This window comes from Astatotilapia calliptera, chromosome 18 (assembly GCF_900246225.1).
Source record: "Astatotilapia calliptera chromosome 18, fAstCal1.2, whole genome shotgun sequence".
In the NCBI taxonomy this organism is placed as follows: Eukaryota; Metazoa; Chordata; class Actinopteri; order Cichliformes; family Cichlidae; genus Astatotilapia; species Astatotilapia calliptera.
The window spans coordinates 7,700,058-7,718,622 of record NC_039319.1 but is presented as its reverse complement, the minus strand read 5'-3'; the positions used below and the strand labels follow the sequence as shown (position 1 = coordinate 7,718,622).

The following is an 18,565-nucleotide window of genomic DNA, read 5'->3' as shown; positions in this document are numbered from 1 at the left end:
TGGGCTTTGCTGCTGCACAACACAAAGTAAAGTTACCTTAAAAACCCTCAAAAGCCTTCAGCATCGGCACACCATTCTTCCTCCATTTACACTCTTATTTTCTTCTTCTTATTGTCTCCTCAAAGAGCTGTAAGAAGACCCATTTAGTGCCTGTAGCAGATTAGACCACAGCTTTGCAGTTAGTACCTTAAGAGCTGCAGGACCACTCAAATCTTCAGCCATGCGTGTAAATCTTTGAACCTGTTTACCAAGAATTCATGTTTCTTTCTGCTGTTTGGCCCTATACTGTAATGAGAGAGCACATATTACTTCATCACAAGCGCTTCACAGCTCCCAGATGAGCTTGATCCACTCATTGCAAATGCAAAAAACTCTAAAGGCCATAACTCCCACAATGACGAGGCATAAGTGAGTCTAACCACACAACACTGCTTTGTCTTGGCTTCATTAACCAGCTTAGTAGGTCCTTAAGAGCAGCACAAGCATATAGTTCAACCAGCACAGCTTACAAAGCTTGAAAATTTAAGGATAACCTAAATTTACAGTTATGGAAAAAAAAAATTCAAATTCAAATTCAATTCAAAAAGAAAGTAAACCCTTTTTAATTTTAAAGGTTTACATATCAGGACATAATTTTAAAAATCTGCTAAACTACTAATCCTTTGTAAGTCTCAAAATCACGTGAAGACAACCTCAGATGAAGAGTGCCCCGCATATTGCAACATGACAGTATTTATTTAACAAAAATGCAAAATGCAGGAATATGTCGTTAGAAGTTCCATAACCATAGATTGCAGCCTAATCAAATTAATGAATTAATTAATCATCATCGAAGGGGACCAAAGGGGAGATGTGTGGCCATAATGCACATTTTGCAAAGACACAACAAAGCATATTAGCACAAACACCTCATACCACCTGTCAAGCATGTTGGTGGAGGTGATGATTTGGGCTTGTTGGATCATAAAGTCAACCATGAACTCTGCTTTCTGGTCATGCACCAAGAAAATGAACCTGAGAACACAATGACCTCAACCTGACTAAAATGTTGTGGTACGACCTTAAGAGAGCTGTGTATAAAGCCTTTCATCATTTTAACAGCAGAAATGAATCTGCTGAACACACTTTGAAAATAAACAGTAAAATGGTATTTGGATGGTCATAATGACATGATAGCAGACACATCGCATAACTGACACTTTTCACCTTAGTTTCAATGAAATGTGATTATATCAATGTATTAAAAAGATAATAAAACGATTCTATTTCTTTAAACATTTCAGCAGGTTTAAATTATTCATAGTTTAAAGAAAGACAAAATTAGGTCAAGGGTAGCTTTTTTTCAGGTGTGCTCTAATTCTTACTTGGCTGGCAGAAGCAACACTAGTGGGCTGAACCTGTGAAAGCCACAGCTGCTGGGAAGGGAGCTGTCATGCAGGGTCCATAGTTCTATGCATAGCTCACTGTTAAAGACTTGGACTAATGTCAGCTGGTTATGGTGCAGACTGATGCAAATGCTCTTAACACTCTAAGTCTTCAGTTTGGTTGGTAGAACTGTTGACGTAATGTCCTTACTTTTATCTTTGATATTTGTCTCTACAGTTGAATAAAGCCACTAAAATGGCCTCAAAAACAGAAACCTGGTGTTCACTACATGATGTATAAACACAAACACTGCAGTGCCTTAAAGGATCATTTAACATACATGCAAATCTTGCAGGCCCCAGTCTGCAGTGTGCCTGTATGAAATTGGTGAAAAACAAGAGCCCGAAATGTTTTTTGGGGGACAACATTTTTTACATTTCCTTTTCTTTCATTACAGTTTTTCTGCAGGTGAGCACCTTTTTTGATTTACTACACAATGCACACTCTACCATGGGCTCTTCAAATGTTTTTATTATAAAAACCTATTCCTTGCTTTTATGGGGAGAAGCCAACATGCATGTTTTCAGTTTTTTCCCCCTTTCTTAAAGTCCTTTTCTTAAAAACAAAATACAGTTTTCACTGAACCATCTGATGAAGGAGAAAAAACCCCCCAAATCATTAAAAAAGTCAGGTTGTGTTTAAATTGTGTTACACAGGTTAAAATTACTTACTGAAATAGTAACTTGTTGTTTTTTGTTTTTAGCTAGTTCTATCAGGTTGTGGCCATTATACAGCAGATTTTCCAGGCACCCGTTGAAGTTCTTCTTGGAGGTTACTGGTTTCTGAGAGACTTCACTCTGAACTGCCCCCAAACTCAGCTGTATGAAAACAATGATACACAAATAAACTGATTATTTTAAAAGAAGGAAACATAATATCTGCAACTCATCTTCTGCACTTTTGTTTGCACAAAAGGTAGAAGCTAAATTTAACCCTTTCTGTATTTGAAAATACCTGTTCAATGCTCCAGTGGCTGAATTCTGCAGGGATTTGAACCCTCTCTGTGTGTTTATCCACAGTGAGGTTTAGGTGAGAGCCACGCCGCTCCACTGCTACATGATGCCAGTGCTGATCATCCAACAGGCTGCCAAGGGAAACAAGGCGCTGGGGTTCAGTGGATGAAGTCCTGCCTGTAAAAGGGGTCAAGGAAAACAAAACAGCACTTAGGAGGACAAGGATTATTTCTGATTTGACCGTTTTACTCAGGATCCCACTGAGAGGTTCATACAAAGGTCTGTATGAACCTCTATTCTCCATGATGTCTCCTGAATATATCTGCATACTAGCGTCTAATGCCAAACTCATAATAATGCCTAATCTAAAAAACCACAGTGGAAACATGGTGAGAAATAAATTAATCATAGAAGAGCACCACCAGGTCTTAATTAGTGGATAGATTTTTTGCATCCCCCAAAGAACTGCGAGAGAAACTTTCTGCTGAGAGGAGAAACATTAGAAAGAGCTGAACACGGTCAGTCATTAAAAATGTATAAGAAACAGTTTAGAGACAGACAATTCCAACTTCAGAGAGAGAAACACAAAGTTTGGAGAAAAAAAGAAGACAAGCTCTGATGCTTTGTCTGTCCTGTTAATGCAACTATTGGAATGAGTCTTTTTATTACAGTCTGGACAAATAGAAAGAGACAGCTCAATCAATATAAGAGGAAGGATGGCACGGCTTAAAGACAAATAGGTTCTCTTTATAGGCATTGATTAATGCAGCCCTTATTATGTTGTGAGCAGCAAGAAGGAGAGGAAGAGGACCTTATGATAGAGTGTGACAGATGATTTGATTGAAGCTTGAATAACAAGAGAAAACTGGCATCACTATGAAAGACGAAAGGGCAAACAAAGAGAAAATAAAGGAATTTTAATAAATACAGTCTTGCCCTCTCTTCCATTATTTGTTACTTTTTCTTCCCTTTTCACTGTGACTCCCATCCCATCCTTATCTCCTTTCCCTTTTTTAGCAGTACAGAGCTCATGAGGGGGAACAAAATAAGATATATTTTTTCTAAAGCAGCAAAAAGAATGCACAAGTAGATGATGACTACCAATGCGTTGAATTTTTGAAGAAAGTAAGAAAAATCATGCTGCAAAATTCTATGCTATTCTTAAATGTTTTGAGCTCCATTTTTATTTAAACTGTGATGCAGGGGTCATCAGAAATCAATAGGTTACTTCCTGATGGGAGCAAGAATGCACACAGCAAATATTAACAAGGACCAGGTCACCAGATATAAAAAATTCAAAGGGTAGGGTGATGGAGGCAAAGAAGAAAGGTCATGGAGTCTTAAAAAAAAAGTAAACGTCACTATACGCATTATGTTTCATTGTGTGACATATCAACATGAAGCCCAGAAAATCAGGCTGTGGTGATGAATAAGAGCAAGGAAAATCTTTGGATAAATAACTGAAAAAAATGACTATGGCATATTTTATTAATGACTAAGAGGGTCAGACAGGATGTGTTTACCTCTTTTTCACAGCATTTGCTGAACACTTGCTGCAGACTAAGTCTATATGATGTGTTGTTGACTGTACCTTATTATGCAGGAAGATGTTTTTCTTCAGGAGCAGCTGTCAATGTATTTGACTCGAAACATATTTTGCAAACTTTGGGATACCAAATAGTTATCAGCCTGGTAAGGTATTAGGAAACTCTCATGGGGTTTAAAAGTGAGTCGAGAGGACTTGGCCAGTCATTACAGGGTGCAAATGGTCCATACATATTCTAACGTCATCTGCTGGCAGTATTTTGGAGTTTCTGTGAATCTGTCCTTCTGTGTTAAAGGGGTTAACAAGTATCCAAACATGTTAAAAAGATGTCTTACAGCTCACATCATGTACTGGAGCTTGAAAAAAGAACAATCACTATGTTTGTTTTCCTAAACTGACAAAAGTAAGAGACAAAGACTGAACTGAGTTCAGTCAAAGCCACATCTTTATATGGTATTTACAGGTTTATAGTAGATAAATATAAAGCAGCAGTAATAATAAATCGTGAACAGCAGTCACAAATGTTAAAATAATCTTTCAAATGCCTGTAAACGGACTCCTAGACTGTATTTATAACTAGAGGCTGAAAACATCTCCGTATATCGGTATGGTATTTATAGATGAAAATTAAAACTGTGAAGAAGAGACAAGGGAAACACCGTTCAACCTTGTTATCAGTGTTGCAGTTGCATCGCTGGCCTGCCAGAGAGTACTTCCCATTTGGCAAATGTTTGGACTGTCACAAACACAACAACAAGCTGATTTGAGTAAAGTGGGAGAGAATCTGGGGAAATCTGTTTCTTTAGTATTTTTTAGGTAAATATGGCCTAATATCTAGAATATTAGTAGTATTTTGATTAAATGTTTTTAAGTCTGTTTAAGAGATAAAAAGTCTGTTTTTAAAAAACAGACTTTTTGATTAATTCAATTTTATCATCATATCATATCATTTTAAATCATGAAATATGCAGAAAAAATAGGATGGGGTGAAGGATCTATTGCTTTATTAAGTATTCAGGTTGTGTTTCATGTTTTTAAAAAGTAACTAAGTCATAAAGTAATTACTTTTGAAAATAAGTAATCAGTAAAGTAACAGGATTACTTTCTTGGAGAAGTAATCAGTAATTAGTAACTAATTACTATTTTCAAGTAACTGACCAACACTGGTTATGACAGAAATTTCAATTCTGTTTTCCAGAACAGTGTTGCTGTTTCCTGTGTCGGCTGTTACTTAAGTATGCTGACAGCATACTTGGCTGTGATCTCAAGTAATGATGAATCTGCCTAGTGGGATGAGATCAACCACCTGCCTTTCTGGTGTAAGAAGAACAATCTTGAGCTGAACACCTGTAGGCCGAGGTGATCATTGTGAGAAATATCAGGAAACAGGAGAAACGCTTCCATCGTCATAGCAAAAATGGAGCCCAGGTGGAGGGGCTGGATAACTTTATATAGCTTGGTGTTCTCCCAGGACCTGTCATTAACACCCCAGTGAGGAAAGTCCATCACACGTCTACTTTATTACCTTAGATAATTAAAGGACTGCAAACACCCACCAGGCAGCATGGTGGTGCAGTGGTTAAAACTCTTGTCTCACAGCAAGTTTGAATCCACCTGGCTGGGGTGTTTCTCTCTGTGTTTGTGTGGTTTCTCTCTGAGTACTCTTGTTTGTTTTTAACTCATAGTCCAAAGACATGCACTTAGTAGGGTTAGGTTAACTGATGATTCTAAATTGCCAATAGGTGAGAGTGAGAATTACTGTCCTATCACAATGGATTACACTTGTGTATGCAAGAAATTTGAGTACACGGTTTTGAAATTATGCTAGTTTTTAATTTAATTGGCTGCAAGGTTATTCCTTTTGTCTGTTAAAAAAAGCGCTGACATATTTAAGGATAAGCTCATGGACACAAAGGTGTATTTAGCTGCTAATGGAAAAGGGAAAGATGTTCAGAGGTTCGTGAAATGGAGCAAGAGACAGAAGACTGATAGATGGATAACGTACTTCAGCAACCAGATGGGCTTCCCGATGAGAGATGTGCCATATGGTGATGATTCAGCATGGCAGCCAGACAAACTCTGCTTTAACCCCATTTACACACACACACACACACACACACACACACGCCGTGCATCAACTCTCGCACAGTCCAGCCCTAACACATGCTACACTGAACGGGAGCCATCCATCATGGCTGTAACTAGACAGAGATGCAAAAGCAGAATTTGGAGCCAAGATTTAAACCAATCAGGTGCCAGTATACATGCCATCGATCTGATCCACCGAAAGCCAATCTTAGTAATTTTAGTGGTTTTTATATTGTCCTCAACCTTTAAACAGATGTTCTGCACTAACACAAACAAGTGACTTACAAATATAAAAATACTTTCTATCTTATTAAATCGTTGTTTAGACATAAGCTGTCAGATTGGAACATATTTTAAATTTAAAGAAATTTAAATGTGAAACATAACAATATAAGGCAGTAAACTTTTCATATAATAAAGGTGTTCTTGGTTTTGATACTTCCAATTCAGTTATATTTCTGTAGCTCTGGTTAACAACTTATCTCAACGTGCTTCTTATTTTAAAGACTTTACAGTATTATTTTCTATCAACTTTTCAGCTGATGAAAATAGCATTCATACTGAAATCTCAGCCATACCCAAGTATATTATTAACGGATGTAAATGTTCTTGATATCAGTTAATAGATCTGTGTGTTTACCTTTTCTCAGCAGCAGTAGTAGCTTTCCTCTCTCTAACTCCAGACTGAGGCTGAGTCCTTCCTGTCCCTCTGCCTGCAGCAGTGTCCCAGAATTCCTCAGGGCTTTAAACTTCAGAGTGACAACATCTCTGGATGTCCGCTTAAGCCCAGAAGTCAACCAGTACAACAGACCGCTGCTGCCACCATCAAAGCTAACCACATCAGAGGCTGAAAATGAACGAAAACATCAGTAGAGAACTCAGGACTTTATGTTCAGAAGTCAGTGCTGTAAAGGAAGGGAGCAATCAGATCGAGACATAAGCTCAACTATAATCATGCACCTGACTTGACCAGCTCAAACTGTGATTGTTCTTTCACTGTTAAGGAATATAGCCCTCACATTTTACTAGCCAATAAGAAATGATGTGTTTTAAATGTATGCATTACACACAATCTTACGAGGGTAACACAAAAATGCAAGTGTATCACTTGCTGACATGTAAAAAAGGCTGAATGCAACTACTTTGTAACAAGATAACTTACAAGAAAATTCACCACCTTGTATTTTTTTTTTTTAAAAACAGATGTATAAAACAGCCTTTTCCCCAAAAGGTTTGTATACTCTACACATTTAACTGTCAGCATGACTAAAGTAGTTAAGCTGTGAAAGCAGAAGTGACATGTGGTAATTTTTGTTTTCAATGCAAACAGCGGATATATCCACTAAAGAAACTGTGAGATACTTGACGTTTATTCAGAGAAAAAATCTGTGTTTTGAAATGTGAAGCTGCAAAAGTTACACGCATGGCTGAAAACTAAGTTGTGTGATGTGGGCTTGCTATCACTTTAATTCATTCAGTTAATCTGTGAAATCTGCAAAGCGAAAAGTAGAGCCAACTAAATTGTTATCACAGTATGTTTTCTGGCTTGAGGAACGCGTGAAATGGATGGTTGTCGAGGTTGATTACAGAGGTGAAAATTAAAAACATGAGCGAGGGAAACAATAGCTGGCAGGCTTTAGGCGCCATGGTGTATTTAAAAAACACACACACAACAAAATGTTACAATATCAAGAAGGGTGATAATTGATGTGCTAACATCTTGGTTGTAAAAATAATAAAAACCAAGAACACGACGCGAATGAAGCGTGAAACTTAGAAAACAAGAAAAGTTGAAGTATTCAGAGGATACAGAACAACACATACTTAGAGTAATGGTGAAAAAACTTTTTGAAGCCAAATAGAATTTTTTTTCTGTAAACACAGAATTTTTTTTATTGAAGATACATTATTAAAAATGCCACAATATTTCTTGTTAATTAGAGGCTAGAAAAAACTTTGCATTTCATTTCTTTTGAAAACCTTCTTTTCAGTCATTCCACTAATTTATCTTTGTTACTTTTACTTAAGTTTCTTTTAATAACTGTGATAAATTTATAGCCCTTGGATATGATTAAACATAGCTTTAACACACAGTGAATAAATAACTTAGAATATATCACTAATCTAATAATGCTAAGTGGCTCTGCTAGTGTTTTATAAATGATCCCTATTCTTACAATTCTAATTACATTAGTTTTATATTTCTGCTTTGTACACTTACTCATTTCACTTACTTGGTTATTTGAGTTAAAAACTTTGGACCTGTGTAGTTTTGTTATGTCGTCTTAGAAAGCTTCAATTCTTTAATACAATTAAGAGAGAAAGTATTAAAATGAATGAATAAAGTTATTTGATCTGAATCTGATTTGATCTCCTTACAAATCTGTAAAGATTTTCATTTGTCTAGTAAAGAATATACGACTTACTGTAAGGACATCCATAGGTCTCCAGCCGGAGTCCAATCCGACCGTTTGGATTCCAGTCCAGAGGAATGAGACGGATAAAGCGGGCGATCGCCGGCTGCTGCAGCTTGTAGTGGACCACACTGTCTGCGTTACTGTTACCTGGAAAAGACTAAAATCACAGACAAAAGATCATGTGCTGCACTATTCTTACATGAAAAAGCTGTAATTTACTTTTCAGCATATAGATTGATTGGTCTCTGTGGTTTCTGTTTACATCCCCTTCAGTTTGGCTTATCCTTTTTGTTCATTTTCACGGCAGATTTTTGTAGCATTAACTATTTACTTTCTGCACATATATATATATATATATATATATATATATATATATATATATATATATATATATATATATATATATAAATTATACATATACATATTACTCAACTCCTAAATCTGAGTTACGTCTTTTATTGCATAGTTTTGGCTTTTGCTTTTCCATGCCTTAATGAAAGTTTCTTTTTGGAATTCTAGACTGCATCTTTGCTGCTTGGTTCGCCACAGGGACTCTCTTCTCTCTTCCTGTGTATCAGTCTGCTGTGTAAACACTCTTACAATGGTTTGGATTTTGAATTGCTTTGTGCGATTGGGAGTCAGCTCCCACTTTTACTTTGTTATACAGACCAGCGGTCCCCAACTTTTTTTGCGCCACGGACCGGTTTATGCCCGACATTATTTTCACGGACCGGCCTTTAAGGTGTCGCGGATAAATACAACAAAATAAAACTAGTACCGGTACCGAAAAAAAAGAAGATTTATTCATAACACACGTGAAAAGACCCAGGAAAACCGAGTTAACGATAAAAACGATAACAAAATAACGCTGAAAACCGATAAAAACCCTGAAAACCATACATTTCACACCTGAGCCTCAACTCTCGCGGCCCAGTACCAAACGACTCACGGACCGGTACCGGTCCGAGGCCCAGGGGTTGGGGACCGCTGATATAGACCACTAGGTGACTACTTTTACTGTTTTAAATCTGGTATGCAACATTTGCAGTGCATCTCTGGGTATATCTGCATCCATCATCACCAAAGAGCATTAGCATATAATAATACAGGTGTGCAAATACAGTGAATATCAATCATTTTAACAAGACTAAGTCAACAGCCTCCTCTGCTGACACAATTGTGACCATGAACAAAAGGCTAACATCAGCATGCTAACATGCTTACAGTGACAAATGACATAATATCTATCATAATGACAAAACTTCTAGGTGCAACAGATGCATTGAACAAAGTAAGATTCAAACGAAGTATTTCTTTAAGATATGTTTTTGGCCTGAAGTTTTAATAGGTATAGTTAGAAATCAAGACACAAATCACCCACACAGTATGAATCCTAACCTCCAGTCCACCTGACAGCTCAGGCAAGATCACATTTGGTGGAATTTAGGGGGAAATTAAATCCAGGGTCTCTTCCCTGTACCCTGTCTCCCATTGACTTCAGAGCATTTCACCGAGTATAAAGGTTATAAAGGTGGGCTGTATGTAACTAAAAGACACACCGCATTAAGCATCAGGTATCTGATTTAAGTACAAAAATGCATAGTGTTGAAGAGATCCTTAGAACTGCAGTGAAAATATAAACTGTAAAAACTGTAGCCTGGTGCCAAGACCCAATAAATGTTTCTGGAACATCTGAGTCTGAGAACTTGCACCGTCTTTGTGCAATGATGACACTTGTCTCATCAAAATTTCCATAATAGTTCATCACTTCCATAACCACAACTGTCTGTATAAAATTTCATTTCAATCACTCAAATGATGATTGGATTTTTCACACAAAACTGAGGAAATGAACAAATAAAAAAAAAGTTAATGGTATTTTGCTCTGATGTTGCTTTGGATTAACAATAAACAGCCTGCCTTTAAAAATGTGAACAGAAAATTGTTTCCTTCTTACTCCGGGCTGGGTGACAAATGGCTTAATTTGGTTTATTTTATTTATTTTATTTTTTTACAGCCATTCCATCTGGCAATCTATCATAATTACATGCATCCTGTGAAGTTGACACGCAGGTTAACTGGCTCCCGCACTACTGAAAAAAAAGCTTATACACCTAATTAACTCATTAACTTAGGAGAGTTGGATCTGCTTATATGGTGAAAAGAAGAATGATGTGTAACTTTAGTAGTGTATATATCTGTATGGTTGTGCCTGGATACTGCTCATGTTTTTAAAATAAAAGCTTCCTCTGTTGTTTCCGCTAAAAGGAACTAATTGGCTGCAGTGCTACACACACACACACACACACACACACACACACACACACACACACACACACACACACACACACACACACACACACACACACTGATACACGATTCCAGCAAGCACACCATCATATTATAGTATATAAAATTAGCAGCATATGTGAACTGACAGTACTGTTCAGTGGACCCTAGGAGCTGTGTATGCTTGGGTTATGAGGAGGCCTTATTTTTAGACCAAGCAGCTGAACGCAGTTTTTTCATCTCAGCTGATGAACCAGAAGAGCATTCAGCCCAGCAAAGCCCAGACTTCGTGGATTGAGCAGCATCTCATTTACTTTAACAGTCAGAGAAGAGAAAGCCCTGGAAGAGTCCTTGGACACAAACACTCAGTTTTCTGTCTTGCATTGTTCATTCACTTGACATGGACAGGTGCACTAAGACTGCCCCTATGTTAGGCAACTGTAAATATCTGTTAGGTGTACAATTATATATTATTATTATTATTATTATTATTATTATTATTATTAACTTATATGAATGGGCTTTCTATCATTTACTCAAGACAGCTTAAAACTCTTGATTCATATAATTTTATTTATACAAAAGAGCCAAGACAAGAGAGAAAGCTGCCAAAGGAAGGTGACTGTCATTGTCTCTCGAGTATCTAACACGTTCTCATCCCAACAGGTAAAATACAGAGGACTTGCCACAGTCGTCTGTATTTTACCTGTTGGGAATGAGAGCGAGTTGGAATGAATCTATAAATGTGTTTTACTTGTGAAATAGAAAATAATAAACCTAACAAAGCATTATGTACGTTAAATCTGTTCACTTTCAGATCCTGAATCAGTTTGGAAAACACTACGTGATGGCCCCAACACGAAGCTATTTTATTGTTGAATTATCAGAAATACTTTGATGCGTTTGTGTTGGAATGGACAGCTGGATCCTGTGCTCTAAGCATCTCTTACCGCCACCAGCGGGTTTATATTGGAGTCAATTGAGAACCCAGAATGTTTCAAACAGACGAGGAAGGGTACCTTTTGCATCACTATGAGATGCCTAGAGGTGTGACAATGATACGCGTTGGGAATGATAATGGGCTGTTTAGTTCTCATTTGGGTCCAAGTCTAATTTCTTCTCTTTGTCTTCTGGGTTTTTTCTGCTTTTTTCCTTGTCTCTCTTTTTGAGTACCCACTGTCTTACTTTGTAGAGTTACTTGCCGTGCTTACCCTATGTGCCTCCGGGAACAATGATACAATTTTAATATCTTCCCCTTAGTTTCCCTTTCTCATGGAAAGAAAGATACAACCCTGCCAGAAAAAGCAGCACCAAGAAGTGGTGTGGTTGATCCGGCTGCTTTGTCATCAACTTTTTCTCTGACAAGCTCTCTAAGCCTGGCTGACTAACTCACAAAAGTTCAGAAACACTTTGAAATGTGACTGGGATTGTGCAGAGTTTATGTAGAGCATCAGATCAACATGTTTTTAAGCTGTGAAGAGCTGTCCTCTGCTCTCTCTCACAGAAGATCCTCAGCACCGAGATTAACTCAATTCTTTTCACAGGAGGAAATTGCCACGGCTCGACTCCTAATCGAAAGCTTCTCTCTGCAGCACTGTAACAAATGCGGCTTCACCCCGGATAAATGGTCATGCTCACAGTGGAGCAGTATACCATATTTTGCATGTGTACTAGACTACTGGATTTGACATTAAAGCCACTGGAGACATATTTACAATGGGCTCACTGTTCTTACAGGATTTTTTCCTGTGTTTTTACAGATCACAAAAACTGAAAACTACTGAGTATCCCTCTGATACTGACCCATATTTTCAAGTGCAACTGCAAGTCTGACAAGACACTTGCAAAGGGAAAACATCGAAGCAATGTGCTATGAGGGAATGCCTCACTGCTTCTTCAGTCCTAAAGAAGCAACTGACTCATTGACAGTCAAGATTTAAACTAATATAAAATGTGTGATTTATGTAGCATTACCATTCCTATAGCTGGGATTTATTTATCCCAAAGACTGCAGTATTTTATTTAATGTTCAAAGCAGTCAGGCAAGAGACGCAGCTTCTGAACCTTGTAGAAAGAAGTTAAAAAGTAAAGTATAAAACTATAGCCAGTAGCTGTGTTACTTAGCTTATAATGGAGACTGAAGGAAGCTAAAAACTGTGTGATGTTTGTAGTGTGCAAGTATCACAAACATGTAATTTCTATTCAAAAATCGAATACAGAAAACAATCCAACTATTATAACATCCTTTGAAGTTTTTAAAGTCACCCTCATGTCCATACCGTACATCAAGTGAAAGGACAGGTGAGACTGAATATGTGCATATGTAAAGACGTCCTTGAATTGAATTTAAAACAAAGTTGTAGTTTTCTTCAGTTTAGCATTCAGAAAGCCTTTAGATTAAATTGCACAGCCTCGGTCTCCTTGTCTCACTTGTGTCCGTCAACAGCAGCTTAAGTGTTTTGGCAACAGGTCAGCATAGTCAGCAGAGCCCTTTCATTGGTTCATCCATTATTAATGAGGAGTCAAAGGGCTTCTGATGACTGTGATTATCTCTGCAGGACTGACTGATTCGTGCAAATCAGCTCTACGAAACACCAAATCGTCTCTAAGTATGACTGTAGTGGTCCAGGAAAATTAGCTGCAATCAATAGGATTATTTTTTCAGTGTAATGACGCTTGTACATTTCTACTTGTGTAGTTTTAAAGGTATTTTTGCCATATAAGCTTTCGTTATACCTGTTTAAATTATTAAAATCATTAAAACACTTCTATAGTCTTCAGTTTGTTGTTTTGGGACTACTATTGCTCTGTAGACTCACCCCAATACTGTCCTCCTGTCTGTACTGCCTCCAGTTGTGCCCCGTGTCACTGAACATCAGCAGGTAAGACGTTAGCCAATCAGAGCTGCCATACCGGCCCTGTGTGGCGACAGCTGTGATCTTGGTCCGCTCACCCAAGTCAACCTCGAGCCACTGATATCGGTCTGAAATAATAGGTGACCAACCTCCAGCTCCTGCAGAGACACAAAAATGATAAAAACAAAAGATTGAAAGAACTTTATTACATTTCAACCTTTGAGGTGTAGAAAGTAATAAACTTTCTTCTGTGTGTGTGTGTGTGTGTGTGTGTGTGTGTGTGTGTGTGTGTGTGTGTGTGTGTGTGTGTGTATACACATCTGTTTCTGTGTATATACATCTGTGTTTGTGTGTCAGTGTGTGAGAACATGACAGATTAAAGAATAGCTTGACCTTTAAGTCATGTTTAGTTGTTCCAGACGCACAAATGCATTGTAAAAAATACTGTCAGCAGTTTAAAACTAATTTCTGTGCAGTGGCTGAACACACGGTTTCTAGGTTGTTCTTAACTTATTTTACTCAAACAGATAACTTGTTATTTTCAGTGCAGAAAATGTCATTTAAATGGGTTAAGGACCTCAGACTGCTGCTCCTTTATTACAGAGAATGTTTCTTAATAGCCATTTAAACTCAATACATGTTGGAATTTCATCACAAGTCTCTTTGGTCTTTATAAATCAAAAGAAGAGTAAAAACAAAGCCTTTTTTCAGAGTTACAAACTTTCACTTTCAGACTTTAAAGTTTTTCATTTGTGTCTCTCGTTTGTCCTTGGGTGAGTTGTTTTGCAGATATCCTTACCTTCACACTTACTTTCTAACCGTACACACACACACACACACACACACACACACACACACACACACACACACACACACACACACACACACACACACACACACACACACACATGCAAGTAAACCATAAATCACGACTCCCCATTTCTAATAATGTACGATAACAAATGGAGTGCAATGTGGTACTTTATTGTCATACACACAGTATAACTGTACCGGATATTAAATCTGAATAGATATAGAATGTTATCTTATAAAAAACCCATTAAATGTAATTACAATTAGGTTGCTTTATTGTCTCCCGTAGGAGGAAATTGTGATTGTGTCGTCTTGAACTGAAAAACTTGCTGCTTCAAACTAAACCAAAAATGTAAAAAAACAAACAAAGAAACACTTTAATGAACGCAAACCTGCAGGAGCTATGTTAGAAGCTTATATTAACCTTTGCAAATGTGAATGTAACACTAATTGTTACTTCTCATACCTTTACACATAGAAAATGACGACTAATGCAGCTGTTGTCATTGCTCCACCCTGACTTAATAAGAAAGGCATTAAGATTTGGGCAATAAACAATTCACAAAAAGCATTATGCAAATAACATAGTTTCAAATAATACTTGCAATTTAGTGCACCAGCTAAAAGGCCAGCATCCAAATCTACTTAAATAATTTAAGCTGATTACCTAATAATAACATTAGCAGGGTACTCAACAACCACCCTTAAATTTATATAAGTCATTATGCATGTAAACAAAATATGATGATAACATTTTTTAAACTATGCCATGATTTCCAAATGAAGGTGTTTATCTTTAAATATTGTGATATTTATTTTGCTTGTTTAAATTGTCTGTCTAATCTGTCTAATGATGCTACTATTACCGTAGTTATTATCATTATTATTACAAAATTTTGTGACTGTGACGTCCCCACGAAGGAGGTCTAGGGGTGTGAGTGTGGGGACCGGTAACAAATGGGAACGGAACGGAATGAAAAGGAAACCAGACAGAGGTGTTCAGCACATAATATGGCTTTATTACAAATAATCTTAACCTAAAGAGCTGGCAAAGCCGTTTTACCAATAATGCCAAAGAAGCAAAGGAAGCAGTCGCAGCAACGAAGGAAAAAAACTACCAAACAAATAAAGGAGGCACTTCTCACTTAACTCCTCACCACGGGGAGACACTTCCGGGGCCCAAAGGCCCGTCTACTCACTCAACATAAAACCACGGACAGGACAAATATGCAGTGGGACCTTTCCAACACCTAGAAAGACAGTGTAGAGCCACAAGGGAAAATCCCCCCACACACAGTTCATCCCCAGCCCATATTATCTCCGAGAGGTGATTGCTGGCTGGGTCCAGGTGCCAAACGAGGGTAATGAACAGCAGGTGTGTCGTGGAGAGAGGGCAGAGTGAAAGAGGGACAGAGGGGTGGGAGGAGAAAGAGAGGCGGAGACAGAGAGAGAACACCACACCCACACAAAGCCAATATCAAGAGGAGGCCCTGCTAGGGCTGTAACAGTGATGTTATCACTAAAGTTAATGCAGTTCATCTTGAGAGGCATGTGCATGTCTTAACAAAATCCAGCGGTAACCCATGCAGAGGTTGAGATATTTTGTCTGAATCAAATCAATCAAATCCAACAGGCTTATCATCCATTGCACTAGTCTTTGTGTAGCACTGTCTTTAAATGCCTTCTCGGCAGCTGCACACGCAATAGGGGGTACAATCCAAGCTTGAAAATGTCTTGCGTCTTTTTTAACCTCACTGCTACGATATTTTGCCCTTTACAAACAACCGCACATTGCTGTGAAGTCTCTATTATCATTTCTCAGAAAAAGCATCGCCAATAAGAGGATGCAGTTCTATACACTGAAGAGTTGCCAGACCATTTGTATCCTGTCCCCAAATATTGCAGTGCTAAGAAGCTGTGGTGTGAGCTATTGATTAGTTTTTAAGTTTGCCTGCAAGACTGCATCCGTTGCTATATAAAATATCATCAATAAAGGGTTGTGGTGCCAAGCATTGATTAGTTTTACAGCAGCTGTGCAGGTTCCTTTTCCGTATTACACATCACCAATAAAGAGCGGTGTGGTAGCATATTGATTAGATGTTTTCTAGATCAATAGGTTGAAAAAGGAAAAGCAAACCAAACAAAAGGCAGAGCTTTGAAAAAGTTATTTTATTCAAACATTATATACACATTTAGTTTTGTTCTTCATTTGGCTAGCAGCACTGTGTCTCACTCCAAAACACTGTCACTATATGTGGTGGTGGTGTAAGCTATTGATTGGAAATACACCAGCTTATTGTAATTAAATGTATCTGTGTTTTCTGATGCAGTGACAACAGTTAGGAGAGAAAGAAGAAGCCAGAATCTGTGTTTGTGTGCGAGTGTGCAAAAGTGCTGTGTCAGGCCAAAGAGATGCCTCAGAGCTCAAACACCAGATGGTCAATTCTGAAAGTGGAGAGTGCTGACCCGAGCCCCACTGAGCACACACGCGCACACACTTTTCATCACTTCAGAGGTCTTTGTCATGATGCACATTTATTTCCTATGGAATTATTGTAACACTAATCACAGTTACCATAAACAGTATCTCACTTTAAATCTAATTGTTTCATTATTTACTTTTTTGATTCTGTGGACCAAATTTCTGCAGCCAAGCAGAAAAGATCCGCACAATGTGAGCAGGTAAACAGGTGTCCCACATGATGAGACGCTTTAAATGTACGCAACTACTAATACTATAAAGAAAATCGAGGAGGAAATTCTGCACATTTGATGGTGTAGAGGTAGTAATCACAGTTGGATGCCATTTGTAACTCGAAACACCAGAAAGCTTTTCTCTGTCATGGACCCTGAGTTATTTTGCCCGAGTTTTGAGTTATTATATATTAATACTTGGACTTTGTTTTGTTTTTTTGCTGTTTTGACTTCTTTTTGAGTTTTGTTTTCTTTTTATGTAGCTGGTATTCCCTGGCTAGTTTCCTCATGATTACATTCTCTGTTTAGTCTTTAAATTGTAGTTTTTGTCATTAAATTTCTGTTTATGGTCAGATTTATAGTTTATATTTAATTCCTTGAGTTTCCCTGTTTCTTGTTAAATTTGCATCTCTGTGTCAGATGTTGTCCTGTTAAGTTACTTCCTGTTTTACTGGTACACAGTAGCTGTTATTTTCTGTGTCTTTTTCCTGGGTTTTTTTTTTTTTTTGTCATCCATGATTAGTTTCAGTGGAGTCTAATTATCCTTCTGCATCCCATCTTCCTGATTACCTATTTTGTATTTAAGCCCTCAGTTTGCATCTATTCTTTGCTGTGTTGCATTGTGTAGTCTGCGCATTTGTTTCTCGTTTGTTCCTGTAGTGCATTCCTTGGACTCCTCTGGCTTCTAGTGACCCTTGTAATCTTCGTGTACTTTTTTTTTTTTGTTTCCCTTAGAATTTAATCATCCTTGATAAATATCTTTATTTGTATTCTGAACTCTGACCTTCTCCATTTGGGTGCACATTTACACCCACTTACACTTGCGTACAAAGGCAGCTGGCAGAAATCAATTAGAGAAACTGTCTTGTCCAAATAACATAAAGACCTGGATGAACTCCTTCTAAAATCAGACAAAACAGAGATTATTGTAATTGACCCTAAATATTTTTGGAAACATGTTTAACCATAGTTACTCATTACTTTGCATTACTTGAGTTCAAGAGACAGACAACTTCTTTATTTTGAAGATGATTGTGCGATTAAAAAGTTTGATTCTATTGACTGATGATAATTATGTGTAATTATGCATTTGGTACTTCAAATTGTCACGTTACTGTACTGAGCTTGTTCCGTGTACAAGCTGTTTCCATCGAACTGCTAGGCAGAGTCAGTGAGTTGGGATTTACAGTCTGGGCTGCCCAAATTCCCATAGTACCAGCAACAAGAAGGTCATAAGCCATCTTGACAGTCTACAAAGGATAGTTAGCTTGGGTGTGCAGACTTTCATGGCCCAACAGTTTGACTGAATTGTCAAGAATTTTCCCAGAACTGAGACAGAATTTGCATTCATCAGTCAACTGAAGCCTTTCTTCCAGCATGCAGGCATTGCTAAGCTTTTCCAGGACACTGAGCAGTGTCATTTCTAAATAAATGTGCTTTATAGACTCACCATACTTCCAGATCTCCACAAGACATGTCACATGT

The 18,565-nt window shown here is 37.7% G+C and overlaps 1 protein-coding gene across 2 annotated transcripts in view; it reads right to left on the bottom strand.

The window, feature by feature from the left end:
• The window catches only part of LOC113009907 (contactin-associated protein-like 4), a 122,434-nt gene that overhangs the window by 53,792 nt on the left and 50,077 nt on the right, over nt 1–18,565 (bottom strand). For both annotated transcript variants that reach the window (XM_026148549.1, XM_026148551.1), the window contains exons 3-7: nt 13,538–13,731; nt 8,439–8,586; nt 6,653–6,859; nt 2,380–2,555; nt 2,097–2,243 (exon numbers count right to left, since the gene is read on the bottom strand). In XM_026148549.1, coding sequence (XP_026004334.1) covers nt 2,097–2,243; nt 2,380–2,555; nt 6,653–6,859; nt 8,439–8,586; nt 13,538–13,731 — 872 coding nt within the window. The remainder of the gene's footprint in view (nt 1–2,096; nt 2,244–2,379; nt 2,556–6,652; nt 6,860–8,438; nt 8,587–13,537; nt 13,732–18,565) is intronic.